The sequence below is a fragment of the Pan paniscus genome, chromosome 20 (genome assembly GCF_029289425.2).
Source record: "Pan paniscus chromosome 20, NHGRI_mPanPan1-v2.0_pri, whole genome shotgun sequence".
NCBI lineage: Eukaryota > Metazoa > Chordata > Mammalia > Primates > Hominidae > Pan > Pan paniscus.
The window spans coordinates 37,235,447-37,255,052 of record NC_073269.2 but is presented as its reverse complement, the minus strand read 5'-3'; the positions used below and the strand labels follow the sequence as shown (position 1 = coordinate 37,255,052).

Here is a 19,606-nt window from a genome sequence, read left to right as displayed (position 1 = left end):
CAGTCTTCACTGTGGCTAGCACAGGAGCCTCCATTGGCCAGCGCCGTATTTCCCTAAGCATTTGGTCTTGGCCCTAGGAATAGAGCTTTTGCTGTCTTTATTTGTCATCTCAAAGTGCATGGCCTTAAACTTGAGGTTCCCCGCAGCACTTCACACTCAGCTGACTGCAGCAGGGCACTCTCTTCTGGTCATTTGTAAAGAACATCCATGGCTCCTGGACAAGACTCTTGCTTAGTAGTTGGCAAATGAGCAGAAGTATCCCCCTCCCTGCAGCTGATGTGTGTACCTGGGGCAGTTCCCATCCAAGTTCACATTACATCAGTGTTGGGATTCCATGTGTCTTGGCTTAGGAATCTTGGCACTCAAAGTAGGGGGCTTAGGAGCAAAAGAATCACACCTGTCCTGGAAGGAATGAGGGGGGCCTATCTGCTTGACTTCAAGGGACTCATTTCACTGTTTTTGTTTGTTTGTTTGTTTATTGTTGTTGTTGGTTTGTTTTCTGATGTGAAATGGAACAGGGGCAAATCTTTAAAGCTGGTGGAGTCAATTCCACAAACAAAACTTCCCTTCCTTTCTTAAGAGCTTTTTGTAGAAATCAGCCTTGCAATTAGCACTGCAACATTCCAACCACTTAACACACTTCCCCACTGGCCTTTTGAAGCAAACAAGTATTTAGAAGCTGACAGGACAAAGTCACTTTATTTCCCCTTTTCCTTTACCTTGAAATTGTTCCTAGCCACAGGGCTGGCCACGCCTCACTGTCCAAAAAACTACCCTGATGCAGTATGCAGTGGCAGATCAGTTTAGTAAGGAATAACCCAAGTCACCGAATGCAAGAGAATGAAAAAACAAAAACAAAAACAAAAAAAACACCCTGTTGCATTAACGCAAGTATTCTCTGGGCTCTGCGTCTCTGGACGTGCATCTTCCAGAACCTGCAGGCGCGTGGCCTGCCCTCCACCTGCGTGGGAATGCATGCTGGATTTACATCCCAGTTACATCGCTTCCAGAAAGACAGGATCTCTGTTGGATGCCCATGAAGCTTATACTGAGTAAATATTGACAAAGTAGTCTAAAGAGCAAACACTTTGACATTTGTAAGGTCCACTGGAAGGTCTTGTATATATTTATACATCAGGAATGAGCACCGCATACCAATTTTCCTGAACTTGTTCTGACATAATTCTGCATGGAGAGTGTGTGTGCGCAGGTGGCTGAGAACGGCTGAGTGTTCACATGGGGGACAGGGCTGGGGGCTGGGTGGTAGCTGGTCAGGCTATTTCCTCTCAACTGGAACGAACCCACACCTATCCCTGCCAGGAAACCTACCTCTAAGCTTTTCTGAGACCTGCTTTTCCAGAAGGAAGAAAGAAAAAAAAAAAGCCACAAAATCTTGTTTTTCCCTTATTACAATGGACGTACTTTTCTTTTTACTTGGTAAAAATTTTATTGATGTTTTTATACTTTATATTTATTAAAGATTGAGCCTCAAAAATGTAATGAGTAAAAAATGCTTGCTTAATTTAAATTGTGAATCTGTCTGTTAAGAAATGCATTAGGGGTAGGAGAAGCATAAGACATATTAATTGACAGACAGGAACTGCTGTCTCTGAGGTTGATACAAGTAATTTATTACTTTAGAAATGAATGCCACCTCCAGAATGTGCTTCATTAATTTCAAATTTAGTTTTAATTTCAAGCTGTTGCCCCTTGAGAAGAATAAGGTGGCAAATTATGTTTGAAGAGCAGATTTTTTTTTTTTTTTTTGCTCCAAAGAAACACCACATTTTAACTATTTAATTTTACAAATACATGTACCCATCTGGGTTGCTGTGTTTTCCTGAGAGCCCAGAACATATTCTAGGTAAGATCAACAAGTACTAATGCTTTTTTTTTTCTTTCTCTCCTTCTCCCTCTCTCTCTTCATTCCATCCTACCTGTCTCTCTTTCCCACCTGTTATCATGGCAGCCTATGTTTCCGAAGAGTTAAAGGCTGCTGCCCTGGTGGACGAAGGTTTAGACCCAGAGGAACATACGGCAGATGGAGAGCCCTCGGCCAAGTACATGTGCCCGGAGAAGGAGCTTGCCAGGGCCTGCCCCAGCTACCAGAACTCCCCGGCCGCCGAGTTTTCCTGCCACGAAATGGACAGCGAGTCACACATCAGTGAGACCAGTGACCGAATGGCTGACTTTGAAAGCGGCTCCATCAAGAACGAAGAGGAGACCAAGGAGGTCACGGTCCCACTGGAAGACACGACTGTGTCGGATAGCCTGGAGCAGATGAAGGCCGTGTACAACAACTTCCTCTCCAACTCCTACTGGTCCAACCTCAACCTCAACCTGCACCAGCCCTCCTCGGAGAAGAACAACGGCAGCAGCAGCAGCAGCAGTAGCAGCAGTAGCAGCTGTGGCAGCGGGAGCTTCGACTGGCACCAGAGCGCCATGGCTAAGACGCTGCAGCAGGTGTCACAGAGCCGCATGCTCCCGGAGCCCAGCCTCTTCAGCACCGTGCAGCTGTACCGGCAAAGCAGCAAGCTCTATGGCTCCATCTTCACGGGGGCCAGCAAGTTCCGCTGTAAGGACTGCAGCGCTGCCTACGACACCCTGGTGGAGTTGACGGTGCACATGAACGAGACGGGGCATTACCGCGACGACAACCATGAGACCGATAACAACAACCCCAAGCGCTGGTCCAAGCCTCGCAAACGTTCCTTGCTGGAAATGGAAGGGAAGGAAGATGCCCAGAAGGTGCTGAAGTGCATGTACTGTGGCCACTCCTTTGAGTCCCTGCAGGATTTGAGTGTCCATATGATCAAAACAAAACACTACCAAAAAGTGCCTCTGAAGGAACCCGTCACTCCTGTCGCCGCCAAAATCATCCCTGCCACTCGGAAGAAAGCTTCCCTGGAGCTGGAGCTCCCCAGCTCCCCGGATTCCACAGGTGGAACCCCCAAAGCCACCATCTCAGACACCAACGATGCACTTCAGAAGAACTCCAACCCTTACATCACGCCAAATAATCGGTACGGCCACCAGAATGGGGCCAGCTATGCATGGCACTTTGAGGCCCGGAAATCGCAGATCCTGAAGTGCATGGAGTGTGGGAGCTCGCATGACACCCTGCAGGAGCTCACTGCCCACATGATGGTCACTGGCCACTTCATCAAGGTCACCAACTCTGCTATGAAAAAGGGGAAGCCCATTGTGGAGACGCCTGTCACACCTACCATCACAACCCTGCTGGACGAGAAGGTCCAGTCCGTGCCCCTGGCAGCCACCACCTTCACGTCCCCCTCCAATACACCTGCCAGCATCTCCCCAAAACTGAATGTGGAGGTCAAGAAGGAAGTCGACAAGGAGAAAGCGGTCACTGACGAGAAACCTAAGCAAAAAGACAAGCCTGGCGAAGAAGAGGAGAAGTGTGACATCTCTTCCAAATACCATTACTTGACTGAAAATGACTTAGAAGAGAGTCCCAAGGGGGGGCTCGATATCCTCAAATCCTTGGAAAACACAGTGACATCCGCAATCAACAAGGCCCAGAACGGCACTCCTAGCTGGGGGGGCTATCCCAGCATCCATGCCGCCTACCAACTTCCCAACATGATGAAGTTGTCCCTGGGCTCGTCGGGAAAGAGCACGCCCCTGAAACCCATGTTTGGCAACAGTGAGATTGTCTCCCCGACGAAAAACCAGACCCTGGTCTCTCCACCCAGCAGCCAGACCTCCCCCATGCCCAAGACAAACTTTCATGCCATGGAGGAGCTGGTGAAAAAGGTCACTGAGAAAGTTGCCAAAGTGGAGGAGAAGATGAAGGAGCCGGATGGGAAGCTTTCCCCGCCCAAGCGGGCCACTCCCTCCCCATGTAGCAGCGAAGTCGGGGAACCCATCAAGATGGAGGCGTACAGCGATGGGGGCTTCCGCAGCCAGGAGAACAGCCCCAGCCCCCCGCGGGATGGGTGCAAGGATGGGAGCCCCCTCGCTGAGCCGGTGGAGAATGGCAAGGAGCTGGTGAAGCCCCTAGCCAGCAGTTTGAGTGGCAGCACGGCCATCATCACCGACCACCCACCTGAACAGCCTTTTGTTAACCCTTTGAGCGCCCTGCAGTCAGTCATGAACATTCACCTGGGCAAGGCCGCCAAGCCCTCCCTGCCTGCCCTGGACCCCATGAGCATGCTTTTCAAGATGAGCAACAGCCTGGCGGAGAAGGCCGCTGTGGCCACCCCGCCACCCCTGCAGTCCAAGAAGGCAGACCACCTCGACCGCTATTTCTACCACGTCAACAACGACCAGCCCATAGACTTGACAAAAGGGAAGAGTGACAAAGGCTGCTCCTTGGGTTCAGTGCTTCTGTCACCCACGTCCACAGCCCCGGCAACCTCCTCATCCACGGTGACAACGGCAAAGACATCTGCCGTCGTATCATTCATGTCAAACTCGCCGCTACGCGAGAATGCCTTGTCAGATATATCCGATATGCTGAAGAACTTGACAGAGAGCCACACGTCAAAATCCTCCACTCCTTCCAGCATCTCCGAGAAGTCTGACATTGACGGGGCCACTCTGGAGGAGGCTGAGGAGTCGACGCCTGCCCAGAAGAGGAAGGGCCGCCAGTCAAACTGGAACCCCCAGCACCTCCTGATCCTCCAGGCCCAGTTTGCCGCCAGCCTCCGGCAGACCTCAGAAGGGAAGTACATCATGTCAGACCTGAGCCCCCAGGAGCGGATGCATATCTCCAGGTTCACCGGGCTGTCCATGACCACCATCAGCCACTGGCTGGCCAACGTGAAATACCAGCTTCGAAGGACAGGTGGAACAAAGTTCCTCAAAAACTTGGACACTGGCCACCCTGTCTTCTTTTGTAACGACTGCGCATCCCAAATCAGGACTCCTTCCACGTACATCAGTCACCTAGAGTCACACTTAGGCTTCCGGCTACGGGACTTATCCAAACTGTCCACCGAACAGATTAACAGTCAGATAGCACAAACCAAGTCACCGTCAGAAAAAATGGTGACGTCCTCCCCCGAGGAGGACCTGGGGACCTCCTATCAGTGCAAACTTTGCAATCGGACCTTTGCCAGCAAGCACGCTGTTAAACTTCACCTTAGCAAAACACACGGGAAATCTCCGGAAGACCACCTTCTGTATGTCTCTGAGTTAGAGAAGCAGTAGCATTTGCTTTTGATAGAAAGGACTGCAGTTTGCTTTGAGGGAAACTGTGGAAGGCACCTTCAGGCCCCCTCTGACTTGTTGTTCTTGGCACATGTTCTTACTTTAACTGCAGAGAATCACTCTGGGCTGGACTGTTTTGTATAACTGTACAGTGTTTAATAGAGGTGCATAATCAGCTGTTGTTACTGGTAAAATATGAAGGTTAAAATGCAGTGGTAAGTGTTTGGAACTTTGTGTAAACGGGATTTAGTTGTGAGCATCTTCCCGATGCTTCAAGCTGCATGCATTAACAGACAGTTTAATTAAGCATTTATAACGGAATCAGGCACACTTTTTCCACGAGACTCGAGTGTGCTGGCATTTCTCACCCTTTCATCTTTAGCCCTCTGAGTACTTTGAAGCACTTTTGCATTAATTTGGTTAAAAAATAAAATAAAATAATAATAATGTATGAAGCTCTGTTTTTTAAACTCCTTACCAGCTTAGTTATAATGAATAATATGAACCTCCATTTATGCAGGTCTGCAGGGGTATAACACGCCTTGAAATTTAAAAGAATATTATTTTCACATTGAAACATAGATGTATATATTGTATAGATTTCAGACTCTCTTATGAAAAAAAATGTGATTGTGGTTAAATGACCTTTTTCTTGCATTTATAGCAACAGTGTTTTATGCACCTGCTATGCTCTGGGCATAAGCTGTGCCTATGTATAGTGTATATTTCTTTTTTTCTTTTTTTAAGGTCTATGGGTTTTGTTTTTTACATGCAAACATTGTAAATTATACAGAAGATACCACAGATAGCATTTATAAAGTATACAGAAACATTATCTGAAAGCAAAGTATGATAGTTTGTTTTGCTATACAGTACATCTATATTGATAGAGGTTCATGTTTAAATTATACATATTTATTAGCATCATATTGTCATTTGTTTTGAGCAGTCTGAATAAACGAGACCGGGAAAGACATCCCTGGCAGGCATCAGAACTATTTTGCACATGATTTTTAAAGGTATTTATTAGAAATCAAAGAACACTCAAAATAAACTCAGTGCTCAAAGGGTTAAGTCTATTTGAAAAGGTTAAAAAAAAGAACAAAAAAAAAAGAACTTGTACTGTATTTCCTAAACATTGATAAAGCCTTTAAAATGTTTGTACTGTAATACTTTGCTTAAAAGTCATGAGGCATTCTGTGATCCAACCTCTTTCACTTATTTATAAGCCCTCTTGGTTGCTATTCCATATTGTAGGATGCCTTTCTATTTCAATTGGTAACTTTCTGTTTTGTTCTTCCTAATTATTCTCCCAAGATCCCACACTGCAGCTTTATCTTTAGGCTTATGAAAGGTAACCCGTGGTTACCGGCTCTCCAAGTGATTCTGTTCTCCTCCATTTTTGGCAGTTAATTTGCAGAAGTAACTGACAGCTGACACCATATGAGAACCTTTGTATAAAATATTGGCATGTAAACAGCACAGACACCGTAACACACTCTGTGCCCTGTTTGGTTGTTGACAATGAAGCACCATTATGTGACTCTTCATATAACCCTTTTTTCTACGGCAGCATTAAAATTGTCTTTTTGCTATAATTTGGTGTTGCGTTCACAATTATGTCTGAAATGTGCTACGACTAACGAGCACATTAAAATTAAATTGTATGCGATCTGTTTATGACGGAGCTGGTTGCTGCGGCTGCCAGGTGCTGGCAGTCGGAAGCTGTGCGTAAATCAGGGGGAGTTTTAGTGAACTTTGGCGTTTGGAGAGCAGGGAGCACTTACTCAGAGGCAGCTCGAATAGGATCTGCACCGAGAATAAACATTCACAAGAAAGGAAGATATGCCTATAAGGTTAGATGCTCAGTGCAGAAGGGATATTGCCAGACCCCCAGGATCAGAGCTTCCGGTCACACCTGGTGACCTGCATGGGGGTCTGGGGTTTGATCTCTCTTCTGGATGCCCGGGGTTCAGGGCCCTGAGCTGTCAAGGAGGCTGATGGGAAAGAAAGCTTTGAAAGGGTGTCTCCTTCCTGTTGACTCAGGATTTTCAAACAGCGGGAAACAGAACCAATCGGGTCAGACAGACTTTGGGGTCCCAAGGTTCTCCCTCCTGTGTTAAAACAGCCACAGATAAGCAGGCAGGGGTGTTGTGGGAGGAGACTGAACCCATCCACGGGAGGAGGGGGAGAGCATTTATATGATAATCACAAGCTTTTATTAGCCCCGGCAAATCATGCCAACAAAACGCTGGGAACATCATGTAAAATTGTAAAATACCTTTATTACTATATTCAAACTACTCTTGCAGTTATGCAGAATCATAGCTCCTAACCTAGAATTATACAAATGAGAGATGTATTACATCCATGTAATACATAAAACACCTCAACTTAAAAAAAAAACACCTATTTTATTAAAAATTTAAATTAAGCCCTTTCAGAGATGTTCGGCAACACGCCTACGGTTTTTCCGCTCATCCCCACCCCTTTTTCTCAAGAGGAGTCCAAATTTTTCTGTCTACTCTGTTTTCTCTCGGCATTCCATCTTTCTCCGGGTTTTTAGGGAGAAACTCACTACAATTTAAAATGAGTTGTTTGGCAAATAGAGAGTGCTGTGTTAGCTAAGCTCTTGCCTTGGGATGTGGGCACACAGGTGGGTTTTACGGCCAGGCAGGGAAGAAAGCAGGTTCCCCTCCTGGTGCAGGGCCTGTGCCAGGCCCCATCTTCTCTGTGGCTGGCCCTGGTTCTTTTCTGGCCTGTTCTTTGTCCTACTGACCTTTACCTGGGAGGAGCTGAAGGACACATATGTTTCCCTCCAGGACCAGCTCCCCACAGAATGCGTCTCAGGGGACAGAGACATCCTCCCTCCCGTGCCTTCCGCATCTTCACATCCTGGAGCCCAGATTTCCACTCTTGAATTTTTCACAGGTTAAATATAGCATCGGTTTATTAGAATCCAAAGTCCTGCATCTAACAGATTAAACTGACAACACTTCCATCACCACCAGGGCCCATGTGGCTTGAAGGGAGATGGGATTTGTACGAGTGACGGTGGAACCCCGCTCTTGACAGTTTGGGAGGACTCGACACACTTTGCCCATCTCCTCACCCCACTCCCAGGATCATCTTCTGGGCTTTCCAATTTGGGGGTCGGTGTGAGGATTTACAAGCCAAGGTAGGCCGCAGGTTCTCTCGCTTGTTTGACACCTTGGGCGTTTAGCCAGGAAAGGACTGCTCATATACGTGAGGGTCCATGAATTAATTTTACCTCTAGAGAAACATCAGAATTGGGCAGTAGGGCTCCAGGCACGAATGCAAACCTTACGTGGCACAATAACAACCCCATGAACCAGGCAGCATGGCGGATATGGTTTGTTACGGTCTCCCCCTACTTGGAAATTCAGGGCCATTTTCTCCTGAGGTTACCAAACCTTTGCCTGGCTAAAGATTGGGCCACTGTCCGGAAGAACCTTTCACCCCAGCCCAGAATGGCCCTGGTTTCCCTGAGATAAGACAGGAAGTTGTAAAGTTGTACTCCGCGTCTGTCGCAGTGCTCATGTTCTGCGGTTGCTGTTGCGAGAGAGTGAATGGAGGAAGGCATTGGTCGCCCAAGTCAGGCCTTTAAATGGGTGCAGGGAGGAGGGGGGATGTTGCCAAGGGAGGGAGGTTTTAATCACAGGTGCGCAGGTGACCCTGACCTCACCCCGCCCAAGCCCCGGCTTGCTGCAGTCCTACTGTATATCTTCCGACCATCACATGTACGCAGTATCTTAAAATAACATTTGTGATAAATGTGCAATTTAACTAATTTATGGTGCTATGATGTGCTCAGGGCTACATGCAAGATGAAAATCTTAAATGGAGCTTGAACAGCTCACTTCACAACAAGAAATCAATATGCCACATCTAAGCAATTCGCTGCAGTCAACATTTAGCAAAAATATCAGTGATGTATCTTTAAGTTTTAGGCAGCAAGAATTCTATAATTAACCAAAATCCTTACATGTAAGTTAGAGAGGGTTGGTTATGATGAGGACCCAATCTCCCTGGCATCTCTATTCTATTTTCGTTCTGCAAAAGGAAAAAATATATATATTGATAACCACCAAACAGGCCCTTCTCTGCCCTGCGCTCAGACAGAGGTTGTGTGTCCACAGCCTTCCCAGCTGAGTTCAGGGCGGCAGTCTCTGTGGTTCCTTCCTCAAGTTCAGACCATTCCAGCTAGGTGACTTCACTGATCCCCAGCCTCTGGCCACCTACAGTTCCACAGACGTGGTGACAAAATACTTAGAGAGGAAAAAAGGCCTTCTAAGCCGTCCAGCTCCATCTTGGGGAAGCAGAATTCTGAAGACAGAAACCCGTGAGTGGCAGAGAGACAGGAGCTGACGGGAAGCCAGGCTGCATCGAACAAGTCCGGGATGAAAACTATCATCTTTAGACGTTTCCAAGTCATCTAATAAAAAATTTTTTTAAAAATAAATCCAATGATTTTTTTTTTCAAATTCATCTGCCACAGTCCTTTTGAGATTGGAAAATTGCAATTGTGTTTTATTCTGTTGACTATTTAGCAGGAAAATAATACACTTTGTATTAGAGGAAGCAATCATACCACTGAAAACATGCAAACTCCAACACCGCTCTTTAATAATAAATACTTTAACTTTAAAATAATAGCTATTATCATCTTAGCTAATGGAGAAATTACCATCTTTACTCTGCCAGATAGTTATTCTTTTGGTAATGGAAATAGGAGCCTTCTTTCTCCCTGGGGATTTATTAGTGAGCATGTGTAATCTTTGGCAAAGGCAGCCTGAACATACATTTCCCCCTGGGACCCTGTGCTGGTGGATGCCTTTCAGCATTCAGCTGACCTCAGAAAACACAGAAAAGGTGCTCAGGCTTGGACCTCCATTCAGTGCCAGGGCTCACCGGCCTCTGCAAAATACACTATAGTTAGCTCTGGAAATAATCTGGCTCATTTGGGTAGGGCTTCAGCGCTCTGTCTTAGCATAAAGCTTCAGGGAAGACAAGCTCCTCTGTGACAGAACCGACCTCACCTTCCTGCGTGCCGTGTGGCAGCTTTGTTGCAGCCGAGGGCTGGATTCTGGGTGTCACTGCAGAGCAGCGATCAAACCCAGGGTTTTGTTTCCAGGGAGTTTGCTTATTTTTCTCACACTCCATTGAGTTTCCACAAGCCAGAGGGAGATGCTGTTTGACTCACGGGCACCATTTTTCTGTCCCTAAGGATTTGACAGGAGGCGACCCCCAGGAGGATTTTAAAGGCCAGCGAACCCTGGAACTGCTGGGCTTTCATGGTTCCAAGGGCCTGCATCCCAAAGCGCTGGATGATTCAGAACTATATCCCCTGCCCTGCCAAGACAATAGATTAGCCAAATTGTTGGTTAGCGGCCTGACAGTCCATGAAGGCTGGAGCCGTACCAGGCAGTCTAATGATGACTCAGTCTTGGTACTGCTGTGGACACCAGGGGTAACTTAGATAAGTCCACGGCTTCTGGAGGCTCAGCGTTGGGGTGTCAGTTCCCCACCTCTGGTCCAAAAATCCAGGTTTTAAAAGAATTAAATTCTAATGATAGCAGATCAGAGACACTGCTTTTCTGCAACCTTTGTATAATGTCAGGTACCGATATATTCTTAATAAATCATTCCTGATGATTAAGGTGATAAGAAAGGTGATCCTTTTCCAGAGATTAACATCCACAATTAGCCAACTCAGGAAGTAGGATACATTTACTTACCTTCTAACCTGTGCTGTCCAATATAGTAGACACTAGCCACATATGGCTATCCAGATTTAAATTAAATTAAAATTTAGTTCATCAGTCAATCATACTAACCACATGTGACTAGCAGCTACTCTTTGGACAGCAGACACAGAGCATTCCCATCATCATAGAAAGTTCCTTTGGAAGGCCAGGTACAGTGGCCCAAGCCCGTAATCGCAACCCTTTGGGAGGCTGAAGTGGGAGAATCACTTGAGGCCAGGGGCAACATAGTGACCAACCTGGGCCACATAGTGAGACCCTGTCTCTACAAAAAATAAAAAATAAAAATTAGCTGAGCATGGTGGCATGCACCTGTAATCCCAGGTACTTGGGAGGCAGGACTGGGAGAATCTCTTGAGCCCAGGAGTTTGAGGCTGCAGATTGTGATGTCTCAAAAACAAACCAACCAACAAATTTCCATTGGACATTGGACAATGCTTTCTATACCATGATTTACAAATCAGTTTCCTGGGTAAGAGCTCACATCTCAGTGATGTAAGTGTGTTTCCAGTTCATGGGTATTTCTAAAAATCCTTATCCTGCCAATATGGGCACAGGCAACATTCTCACATGCTAATATCTCTGATCAAAGCCAAGGACACACATAATTAACCTTGAGCATAAAATTATAAACAGAAGTACAGGCATCGGTGTATGAAGTTGCGGATCATTCTCCCTGCTGTGGATATGATCTAGGCTGCAAACTCCAAAGCCCACAGATCTGATGGATGTAGTCGTGACCTTGCTCTGCCCTTAGTCAGTGATGAATCAGGCGGTCCCTGTGCTGTTCTTTGCACCCAATGACTTGGAGACAGACTTGGCTCCGTGGCTGGCGTGGCTGTCAGCCTCCATGCGGGGGTACTGGGACTCCCTGCCCAGGCACCACTGCAGACCCCATTAGGCGTCTGTCCTGGCCTTTGAAGCCCCAGGCATCAGCGGGGGAGGCCATCCTGCTTTCTTTTTAAAAATTAAAATACATAAATGGGACTTTGGAAATGACTTCTTAAATTTGGGGGGGTTAAGTTTTTAAATTACTGCATTTCAACATTTCACTTTCATTTTTTTCTTCCACAGCAGGAATCCAGGGACACATTTATGACCGTCATAATTGTGAGTTAGAGATCTCCCAGGCCAAGTGAAATGAAATTATGAGAAACTGAAATCTGTTTTAATTGGAGCATTTATGGAAAAAAGAAGTCAGTGTGGCTGCTTTTTTTTTCCTTTATGTGACTCTCTTGTCCGTGGCCATACCTGTGTCCAGAAACCAGGGCTGGGTAAACTTGAGCCAAGAGACAGCTGGGAGGAAAAGAGAGAGAATGAGATAGGTGTGTCTGTCGGGAAGGAGTCATTTTCTTAGCTTAAAAAAAATGGAGGTACGGTCGCCGGAGTTCCGCCTCAGTGACCATGAAACCGAGTCGGCAAAAGCTGAAGGACCCGGCTCCTGAAAGCCTCATCAGGGCTTGTCATTGCTCTAATGAATATCATTTAAATTGCTTTGTATATTGGTGGAGTTTGGATGTCGATTTAATTTGTGCATGTGTTTGAGTTCTTCTGCTTGGCTAGGCTAACAGAGAAGCAGCCGCCTAATGAAAACTGAGTTGGTGACAGTGTGATGAGCTGCAACCCAGTCAAATGAGTTTGAAGGGCTGCTATGACAGCCCTCAGGAAGAAGTGCGTGTGGCTGGAGATAGAGGAAGGCGGCTTTCCTGCAATGTGTGGACCTGCTGGGCAGCAGGGGCTGCTCCGTGCAGCTGAGGTTACTGGGGATAGCACCTGTGGGGACCTCGCTTTGCCCAACCCACCCTCTCTCTAGTGGGCGCTGAGCTTGGGGTACAAGAGACTGTGTCTGTTGAACTGGGGTCTCAGGAATTTTCCCCTCCCTGTGTTGAAATGGCACATGGATGGATTTGCCCGGGGAGGCAGCCGTAAAGGTGAGACTCAGAGCTCATCTCTCTAGCAAGCCTTCCAGCCAAGATTGTACAGGAGGTCCTTCCTTATATTTTGGCAACCCAAGAAAGCAGAGGCCTTCTCCCACATTGCTTTCAACCCAAGGAGTCATGTCCTGATATTCTTCTCGGGTGGCACAAGCTCACCTCACTACTTTCTTTTTGTGTCTTTCTCCCCAGCCATCCTAGGAGGGAAGAGGGCTGTAATCTCTGTGATGCCCGTTCATAGATGAGGATTGGGGGATCAGTGGCCTGGCCTGGGCCCCACTGTGTCAATCAGGAAGATCAGCCAGGCTTCTGTTTTCAGAAGCTTTAGAAACACGGAGCATCCACCCAGTGACAGCCTTACCCAACCCTCCCAGCCCCTATCTCCAAAAGGGCCATAGTTCTGGAAGGAGTTTGACATTTGGCTCTTGTGTTTCAGTGAGACTAGGGCTTGGGTCTCCTGGGGCTCTGGTTTCATGAGAGGCACCCTGCCAACGCAGATTTTCCTGGGGGTACTGCACCAGTGGGTGGTCCCAGGGAGAAAGAGAGCACACTGCTAATAAAGACATACCCAAGACTGGGTAATTTATGAAGGAAAGAGGTTTAATGGACTCACAGTTCCACATGGTTGGGGAGGTCTCACGGTCATTGAGGAAGATGAAGGAAGAGCAAAAGCACATCTTACATGGTGGCAGGCAAGACAGCATGGGCAGGGGAACTCCCATTTATAAAACCATCAAATCTCGTGAGACTTATTCACTATCACAAGAACAGCATAATTCAATTACCTCCCACCAGGACCCTCTCATGGCAAGTGGGGATTATGGGAGCTACAATTCAAGATGAGATTTGGGTGGGGACACAGCCAAACCATATCACCTGCCTTCTTACTGCACTTGTCAAAGGTGTGACCATTGAACAGATGACCCCAACCTTCACTCTGCTCTCTCCAGCTTCTCATCTCAGCTTTCTCAAATGTTTTCAATATCCCCATTCTCAACAAGCTCAGCATAGTGCTTGGCAATGATCCCAAAGGAGAAGGTGCTCTGATATCCTGGCCACAGCCTCTGCTCTCTAAATGCCCTCTACCCTCACCCCTGTGTGACTCCCTTCCAAAGAGCGAGTGGGGACAAAAAGCTTCTGAAGTCCAGGAAAAAAAAAATGGGCTTATTCTCCTAAATGGAACTAAAAGCCAGAGACATGAGGCACCCACCAGAGAGACCCTTCCCTTTCTTTCTAGCAGCCAAGAAATGGGGGAAGGGTGGATGGAGTGGGGGCAGGGGAAAGAAGGAGATGCTGAGGAGATGGTGCCTTGTGCTTGGGCCTGATGGAGGCTCTGGGGACACGGGTAGGGGAAGGAGTGGTGGGGGATTGAGGGGGCTTCCAGACTCCTAGAGAATGAGTGAGGGCAGGGCCTGCAAGGGACTTGACCACCATGGCCCATTTGAACATGGAGGGCCTATGGTTTTGTTCTGAGAGAGGGTCTGAGGAGCTTTCCCCCAAGACATGTGAGGGCCCAGGTCAGTCTCCTGGACCCTGCACAATTCTCAGGCAAGGGTGAGCTCTCATCTCATCTGTGCAGGCTGAGAGAAGGCCCTCAGGCCCTGTGTTGTCATCAAGAACAAGAAGAAAATTCCTAAGACCTGCCTTGGCCTTTCATAAGTTTGGAGTCAAGCTGGAGAGAGGAGACATGTATGTAGTCAACAATCATGCCAAGTCAATGACAACACGCAGTGAATGCAGAACAAGACTGGGCAGAAAACAAAGTGAAATTGCAAGGCTCAAACCCTGAAACTTGAAGTGGGCCGGCCAGGAGCACTTCCTTGGGCCGGACAGGGCTCGAGGTGTACTGTGAAGGATGGATGCCACTTGAGCTTGCAGAGAGGGGAGGGCTTTGGAGGGCTGGCCCTCTCCTTGGCGGAAACCACAGGGGCTTGGTCCCTAGATGTCCCTCTGGCCCTGCTTTGAGATGGTGAGGCTCATGGTGTCACTTGTCACATCCTAGGGAGTGCCTTCTGAATCGTCCAAAGCAAAATATCACCATTACCATTTTAGAGATAAATGCATTTTATTCTATTCCAGTGTGCCTCAGATGGGGATTTATTAGAACTTTATACCACAACTTTTTTTCTTTTTGGAGACAGGGTGTTGCTCTCTTGCCTTCCTGGCTCTGCCTGAAGGTCAGGTTCAAGTCGTGTGTTTAGGGTTATGGTCTGGGATGAAAAGGGTCGTGTTAATGGGCTCGTAGGTGAATCTTTGTGCATCTTGAATAATTTCTGGCCTCAATTTGCCAAAGGGGGAATAAGCCCCAGTGTGAACTTCTCAGATTCCTCAGGGAGTGGCGCCCCTGATTCAAGGACTTCAAGTGGTGCAATCATAGCTTACCGCAGCCTTGAACTCCTGGGCTCAAGTCATCCTCCTGCCTCACCCTCCCTAGTAGCTGGGACCACAGCCATGCACCACCATACTCAGCTAATCCTTTTATTTTTTGGTAGAAACGGGGTCCTGTTATGTTGACGAGGCTTGGTATACCAGTTTCTTGACCTTTTAGGGGTTGCAGGCCCTTTGAGAGATACAGTCTCTCTCCTCAGGAGAAAGTGGATGCAAGCACCACTTAAGTGTTGCTTAAGATGCTTAAGTGTAGGGGGACATGGGCTCCCTGAAGTCCACCTCTAGGCCTTCGTGGTGGATCCCAGTTAACAAACACTGCTCTCCACTGCCCTGCAGAACCTGTAACTCACAGGACACCTGTTCCTCTCCAGGCTCAGGGGCCAGGGGTGCTTGTCAAGATGCTGTCAGCAGGAATTTGCTCAGGATCTTAAGAAAAGGAAGGGATTTGGGCTCATGTGGCTGCAGTCTAGGATAAGGGGCTTCAGGCTCAACTGGACATGGGTGCTCAGTGATGTCACCAGGAACCTGCCCCTCCACCCTTCTCAGCACCCCACCTCGCTCTGACTCTGCCTTGGACTCAGGCACTTTTCCCTTTGTGGGTGACCCACCCTTGTGTGGCTCAGCAACCTTCAGGGGAAAGGGGCTTCCTTTCACAATAGTGACAGTAGGTGTGTTCCCACCTGTTTTCAGGCCCAGAGCAGCAGGCCTGGCTCTGCCTGAAGGTCAGGTTCAAGCCATATGTTTAGGGTTCCAGTCCGGGAGGCAAAGGGCTGGTAGGTAATTCTCTGTGCATCTCGAATAATGTCTGGCCTCAGTTTGCTAAAGGGGGAATGAGCCCTAGTATGACCTCAAATTCCTCAAGGAGTGGCACCCCTGATTCAAGGACTTCAATTTACAATAGGGAGAATCCTGATGAGAAACCAAGATATGGGATTTTCTTTTCTTTTCTTTTTCTTTCTTTCTTTCTTTTCTTTTCTTTTTTTTTTTTTTTTTTTTGAGACAGAGTTTTGTTCTTATTGCCCAGGCTGGAGTGCAATGGCGCAACTTTGGCTCACTGCAACCTCCGCCTCCCAGGTTCAAGTGATTCTCCTGCCTCAGCCTCCTGAGTAGCTGGGATTACAGGCATGGACCACCATGCCCGCCTAATTTTCATATTTTTAGTAGAGACGAGGTTTCACCATGTTGGCCAGGCTGATCTCGAACTCCTGACCTCAGGTAATCCACCTCCCTCAGCCTCCCAAAGTGCTAGGATTACAGGCATGATCCACTGCACCCAGCCGGCTATGGGATTTTTGTGACCCACTGGGAGCAGTTTCTCCTAATGGGGCAGGCCATGTCTCCTCCTCCTTGGGCCAGAAGTGTACAGGGTGGGCCATGCTGACCTTGAGAACCTCCTGGCCACTCTCTCCACAAGGTATAGCTGGGGACCCCTACCCCACAGTCAGAGTGGGCCTCTCTGCCCAAAAACTGCTGGTCCTTTTGATCATGACTTCCTATACCCTGTTATGGCTGCAGACCAGAATTTACTAGAAAGAGGAACCTTCATTGACTGGCCCTGTCTCTGGCACCTGAACTGCGCAATGAATATTTTACCTGGCACAGGTTGCAAAATGTGACCCATGGACGGAATATGACCTGCCGATTTGTTTGGCTTGAGCCACATGGCTTAAAAAAAAAAAAAGAAAAACCCACAAAACTTGAATTCATTGCCAAACTTTGAAGATTGGGAGATTTCATACAACAGTGAGATTTCTGGCATCTCCGGATGCCACATTCCTGCATGACAGCAGGTGGCTGGAACCGGGCAGCAGCCGCCCATTTTAGACAGGACATCCGCTCTCTGGCTGGCCCTGGGCCCTGCTCCTCCCTATCTGTCTTGTAGGCTGGGCTCTCCCACAGGCGGGACTGAGGTGAGGATTTGAGGGCAGGTAGTTCATTTGACAAGGGAGCCTGGAACGTTCAGATAGGAGGGAGGAGGAGGCAGGTGGGGAAAAAAAAGGAAGCTAATTCCCAATGCATTAAGGAGCAAGCTGCCACTGTAGGCCACTGGTACTTGGTCCCCAGGAACCTCTGCAGGTTTGTGCAGGAAACTCTCATCTTTGAGTGGCCCCACCCCAGGATAAGGCAGCTGATGCTCCACCACCTCCTGCCTGTCACTGACTGAGGGTGGCTTCCCTGTGCACAGGTGGAATATGTCCCCACAATCATAGGGCTTGCAGGAGGAAGGTTTTGGCCAGATGCAGACCGGGAAGATGAAGGAATGTGAGGCCATATGGATACCCCTGCCTCCTGCTGCATTTAAACCATTCACGCTCCCATCTCCCCACTGCACTCCTATTGGCACCTATTCTACATGGGGTCTTTGGTCGGGTGGGAGAGCTCCCAGCAAGGAGGAGTGACTTGCCCAAGGTCACACACTTCATGTCAGTGGCAGAGCCAAGGCTGGAGCTATGGGCCTCCCCCTCCTCCCCCACTGTTTCTGCTACCCCGTACAACTCATTCCATGGAGACTAGAGCTCTGGTGCCTCACTCATCCGTTTTATTTTATTTAGTTATTTAATTATTTACTTATTTATGTGGTTATTACCCATCTAGTTCCAGAGATAACTTAGGGCCTCTATACAGCTCATTAATTGCCTCATTGCTAGCTAGAAACAGTGGGACTGGCTGAGAGGGGTGGGGATGTGAGGAGTGGGGGGGACCCACAGGATCTGTGAGACATGGAAACCTGGAAGCCTGCTGCAGGGCACACTGTCCCCCCTCTCTTGGCCCCGCACAAAATGACATCATGCAGGAAGTGGCCCCATGCAGGAAGTCCCTCCCCCAATAAGTCCCCCACTTGCCACAGGGCACATCTTGCCCTGACCAGCAGGACGGGGGCACTCCAGCTGGGGAGAAGGCAGCTTTCCTTCATGCCTTCGCAGCTCCTCGTGCTTGCTGCTGGGGGGCAGCCGTGGGCAGCGGGTGGCGAGGTTATGAATGCCAAGAGGAGAGGGGCTGCTGTCACAGCTCCATGCAGCTTTGCAAAGCTTCATAGGATTCTCATCCAGTGCCCACACTCCCCACCCCCTGCCATTTCTTTGTCCTTCCTCCATGAAAATGACCTGTCCTAAAATTAGTGCCAGAATCCACATGGATTGTAATATAATCAAGGTGGGTTCAACGGCCTTGAGAATTTGGAGGAGAGTTTCCTGTCCCTGTCCTCCGGGACCTCCAAGTCCTGGCTCAGAGGCTGCAATTCTGAGCCAGCCATCTTCAGACCCCGGCAGGGCAGAGACCCACACCACCCTTCACGATGCTGTCTGCCCTGGTCATTTCTGCTCACCCAAGATGTCCGTGCCAGCACTGCCATCAATTAGTCCTGAGGAATGGACAAAGGGGGTTACAGGAAATTAATTTCATCTGGGTTTTCTCTCCTGAGGTCCTGCCTGGCAGTCAGCGCTCTCAACACCCACATGTCCGCAGCCCAACTGTTGCGTCCATCAGCTCTTGTCCGAGTTAACTATTCATTTTATGTATTTTAATTTGGGCAGAACATTTATTTGGCTTAAATTTCCTTTTCAGGGGTTGGAATGTGCCTTCCACTCACAGGCAGAGATGATCTGCTCGAATTTCGTCAGAAGGAGTTTAGTTTACAAAGATAGCAACTGAGCTATTAAAACCAACAACCCCTTTTAAAGCAAACAGACCATTAAAATATAGGAACAGTTTATGGCATAAATAAAATTGAGGATATAGATTATTTAAAGATAAGATTTTCAAGAAACAGGGATAAAAAAACATTTAAATAATTTCTCCACGGTATATATTTTTTTTTACAAAGTGAACTTCAAAATGCAAATGCAAATTTTTTAAAAAAAAGCACAGAAAGACATTAAAAACCTATCTTACTAGTAAAGACATATGAAAACGACTTGACTTTTTCTTCTTGATCTGTGTATGATTTTTAAGAGGTGGAGTGGGAGGGGGGAGCTCTTCGAATTCATAAATGGTAGCGTTTACCCAGCTCGTGAAATCACATTGTGGAAAAAGAAGCAAGACATTTGCTTCTAGATCATTCTTTGCAGCTGACTGACAGATAAACAATTTTGTCCATTAGTCCGAGCCATTGTCTTCCCTCAGCACAGAAGTACTGTACCGCGGAGGTAGATTTCCACTGCTATGCATATTTTAAGGGTTATTTGGCAACACGGGTAAAGCTAAAAGTAGCCTCTTAATCTAATTAATTGACATTTCTGAATCTTGCTTTCACAACAACACATGGTTTCATGTTCTGGGTTTTAGCACTTGTCAAGCTTTTTTGGAGAATGTTTTGGTCAGAAT

At 47.6% G+C, this 19,606-nt stretch overlaps 1 protein-coding gene across 2 annotated transcripts in view; it reads left to right on the top strand.

Annotated features, from left to right (window-relative positions):
- TSHZ3 (teashirt zinc finger homeobox 3) overlaps window positions 1–6,773 on the top strand; it is a 74,669-nt gene extending 67,896 nt beyond the window's left edge. For both annotated transcript variants that reach the window (XM_003816213.7, XM_063599536.1), the window contains exon 2: window positions 1,970–6,773. In XM_003816213.7, coding sequence (XP_003816261.1) covers window positions 1,970–5,175 — 3,206 coding nt within the window. In that variant the 3' untranslated portion in view covers window positions 5,176–6,773. The remainder of the gene's footprint in view (window positions 1–1,969) is intronic.
- Window positions 6,774–19,606: the final 12,833 nt, after the last annotated feature.